General features: G+C 42.0%; 1 protein-coding gene across 1 annotated transcript; it reads left to right on the top strand.

The window, feature by feature from the left end:
* The first annotated feature begins 1,337 nt into the window (after nt 1-1,337).
* LOC129519991 (serine/arginine-rich splicing factor 10-like) lies at nt 1,338-2,099 on the top strand. Its single transcript, XM_055340857.1, has one exon. The coding sequence runs from the start codon at nt 1,370-1,372 to the stop codon at nt 1,916-1,918; it is 549 nt and encodes a 182-aa protein (XP_055196832.1). The 5' UTR covers nt 1,338-1,369; the 3' UTR covers nt 1,919-2,099.
* The last annotated feature ends 362 nt before the right edge of the window (nt 2,100-2,461 follow it).

The raw sequence follows: 2,461 nt of genomic DNA, 5'->3' as shown, positions 1-2,461 counted from the left end.
GGGCTTGAGGAAAGCCTCGTGGTACCTGCCTACACCCCGGCAGTTTATCCATAGGCTCCAGCCACTGTCAGGTTTCACTTCCTCAGAAGTGCCATGTTCTTTCATCTGTGGGCAATCTCAAGTAGAGCTCCCCCACTTAGAGCCCTTCCTGGCTCCTGCTCCCCTGGGCTCACTCCTACCCAGGTATCAGCCTAAGTCCCAACACTTCTGGGAAGCCTTTCTGAGGTACTCCCAGAGCACCCCATCCTCCCCCGGGGGAGCTTGATCACACTGGACTGTCATTACCAGGTGACTTCTAGGTACCCCTACTGGACTGTACACTTTACGGAGGCAGTAACATGGTCTTTCTTGTCGGCACTAATACCTGGTGACCGGTAAGAGAGGATCAATAAGTATGTTTTGAATGAATAAACATCAAACCTTGATTTCTAATGCTGGTATGCAACACGTAATGAGGCTGAGTACTCCCCTCTGGACAAAGTAGTAATTGTTTTTTTATACTTTTGATGGCATAAAACTTAGCTGTGAAGAAAGTTCTTTGACTCTCAAGTTTCCCTTTGAAATTGGCTGTTCAAGAAATAAAACAAAAACAATACTAAAATGTATGTGGAACCACAAAAGACTGAATAACTGAAGCAATCCTGAGAACAACAAAGTTGAAGGCATCACGCTCCCGATGTCAAGCTGTATTACAAAGCTACAGCAATCAGGGATGCCTGGTGGCTCAGTGGTTAAGCAAAAGCCTTCACCTCAGGGCATGATCTTGGAGTCCTGGATTGAATCCCCCGTCCGGCTCCCTGCATGGAGCCTGCTTCTCCCTCTGCCTGTGTCTCGGCCTCTCTCTGTGTGCCTCTCATGAATAAATAAATAAAATCTTTAAAAAAAAGCTACAGTAATCAAAACAGTATGGTTTTGGCATAAAAACAGACAGAGATCAATGGAACAGAATAGGGAGCCCAGAAATAAATGCATGCATATACATCAATCAATTTAAGACAAAGGAGCCAAAATTCTACAATGGGGAAAGGACAGTCTCTTCAGTAAATTGTGTAGGGAGAACTGGACAGCCACAGACAAAATGAAACCTAGACCACTGTCTTACATCATGCACAAAAATTAATTCCACATGGAATAAAGACTTGAACGTAAGACCCGAAATGATTAAACTCCTAGAAGAAAATGTAGATGGTGAGCTCCTTGGCATTGGTCTTGGCAATGATTTTTCAGATTTGACACCAAAAGCAAAGGCAACAAAACCAAAAATAAACAACTGGAGACTACATCAGACTAAAAAGCTCTGAAGAGCGAAGGAAACTCATCAACAAAAAGGAGCCTACAGAGTGCCCCTGCCGAGACTCACGTCACCGTCATGTCCTGCTACCTGCACCCCCCCAACACGTCTCTGTTCAGAAGGAACGTGGCCGACGACACCAGGTCTGAAGATTTACGACGAGAGTTTGGTCGTTATGGTCCTATAGTTGATGTGTATGTTCCACTTGATTTCTACACACGCCGCCCAAGAGGATTTGCTTACGTTCAATTTGAGGATGTCCGTGATGCTGAAGATGCTTTACATAATTTGGACAGAAAATGGATTTGTGGACGCCAAATTGAAATACAGTTCGCACAGGGGGATCGAAAGACTCCAAATCAAATGAAAGCCAAGGAAGGGAGGAATGTGTATAGTTCTTCACGCTATGATGATTATGACAGATACAGACATTCTAGAAGCCGAAGTTATGAAAGAAGATCAAGAAGCCGGTCCTTTGACTACAACTATAGAAGATCTTATAGTCCTAGAAACAGTAGACCGGCTGGAAGACCACGGTGTAGCAGAAGCCATTCCGACAATGATAGACCAAACTGCAGCTGGAATACCCAGTACAGTTCTGCTTACTACACTTCAAGAAAGATCTGAGAAAGCGGAAAAAGAACCAAAGAAGGGCAGTTCAAGCGACCAAAGGGTGGGTGGAAGGTGCTGCAGTATGAATACTGTACGAATATTTTGACTCTGGTCTGAAAAGATAAAAGAATGTTATTGAAACTACATGGAATAATTGAAGTCCCTTCAAGTTTAAAAGTAAGCATTTTAGGACAAATAAAAGGAAATTCAACTTTGTACTTGTGGAAACTAAAAAAAAAAAAGGCAGCCTACAAAATGGCAGAAAATATTCGCAAACCATATTTCTGCTAAGGCATTAATATTCTAACATATAATGAACTCAAATAACTCCATAGGAAAAAAACTCTAAGTAATTCAATTAAAAAATGGACAGAGGACCTGAATATTTTACTAAAGAAGAAAAACAGCCACCAGGTACATGAAAAAAAATGTTCAACATTACTCATTATCAGGAAAATGCAAATAAAACCACAATGACCTATCACCTTATAACTGTTAGAATGGTACTTGTGAAAAAGACAAATGAGTGTTGTCAACGACGTGGAGGAAAAGGAACCC

The sequence above is a fragment of the Nyctereutes procyonoides genome, unplaced genomic scaffold (genome assembly GCF_905146905.1).
Source record: "Nyctereutes procyonoides isolate TBG_1078 unplaced genomic scaffold, NYPRO_anot_genome, whole genome shotgun sequence".
Lineage (NCBI taxonomy): Eukaryota > Metazoa > Chordata > Mammalia > Carnivora > Canidae > Nyctereutes > Nyctereutes procyonoides.
This window is presented reverse-complemented; position numbering and strand designations above follow the sequence as displayed.

Bases quoted from the DNA above. Each gene is read 5' to 3' on its own strand.
- LOC129519991 (XM_055340857.1), top strand. From the start codon at position 1,370: ATGTCCTGCTACCTGCACCCCCCCAACACGTCTCTGTTCAGAAGGAAC.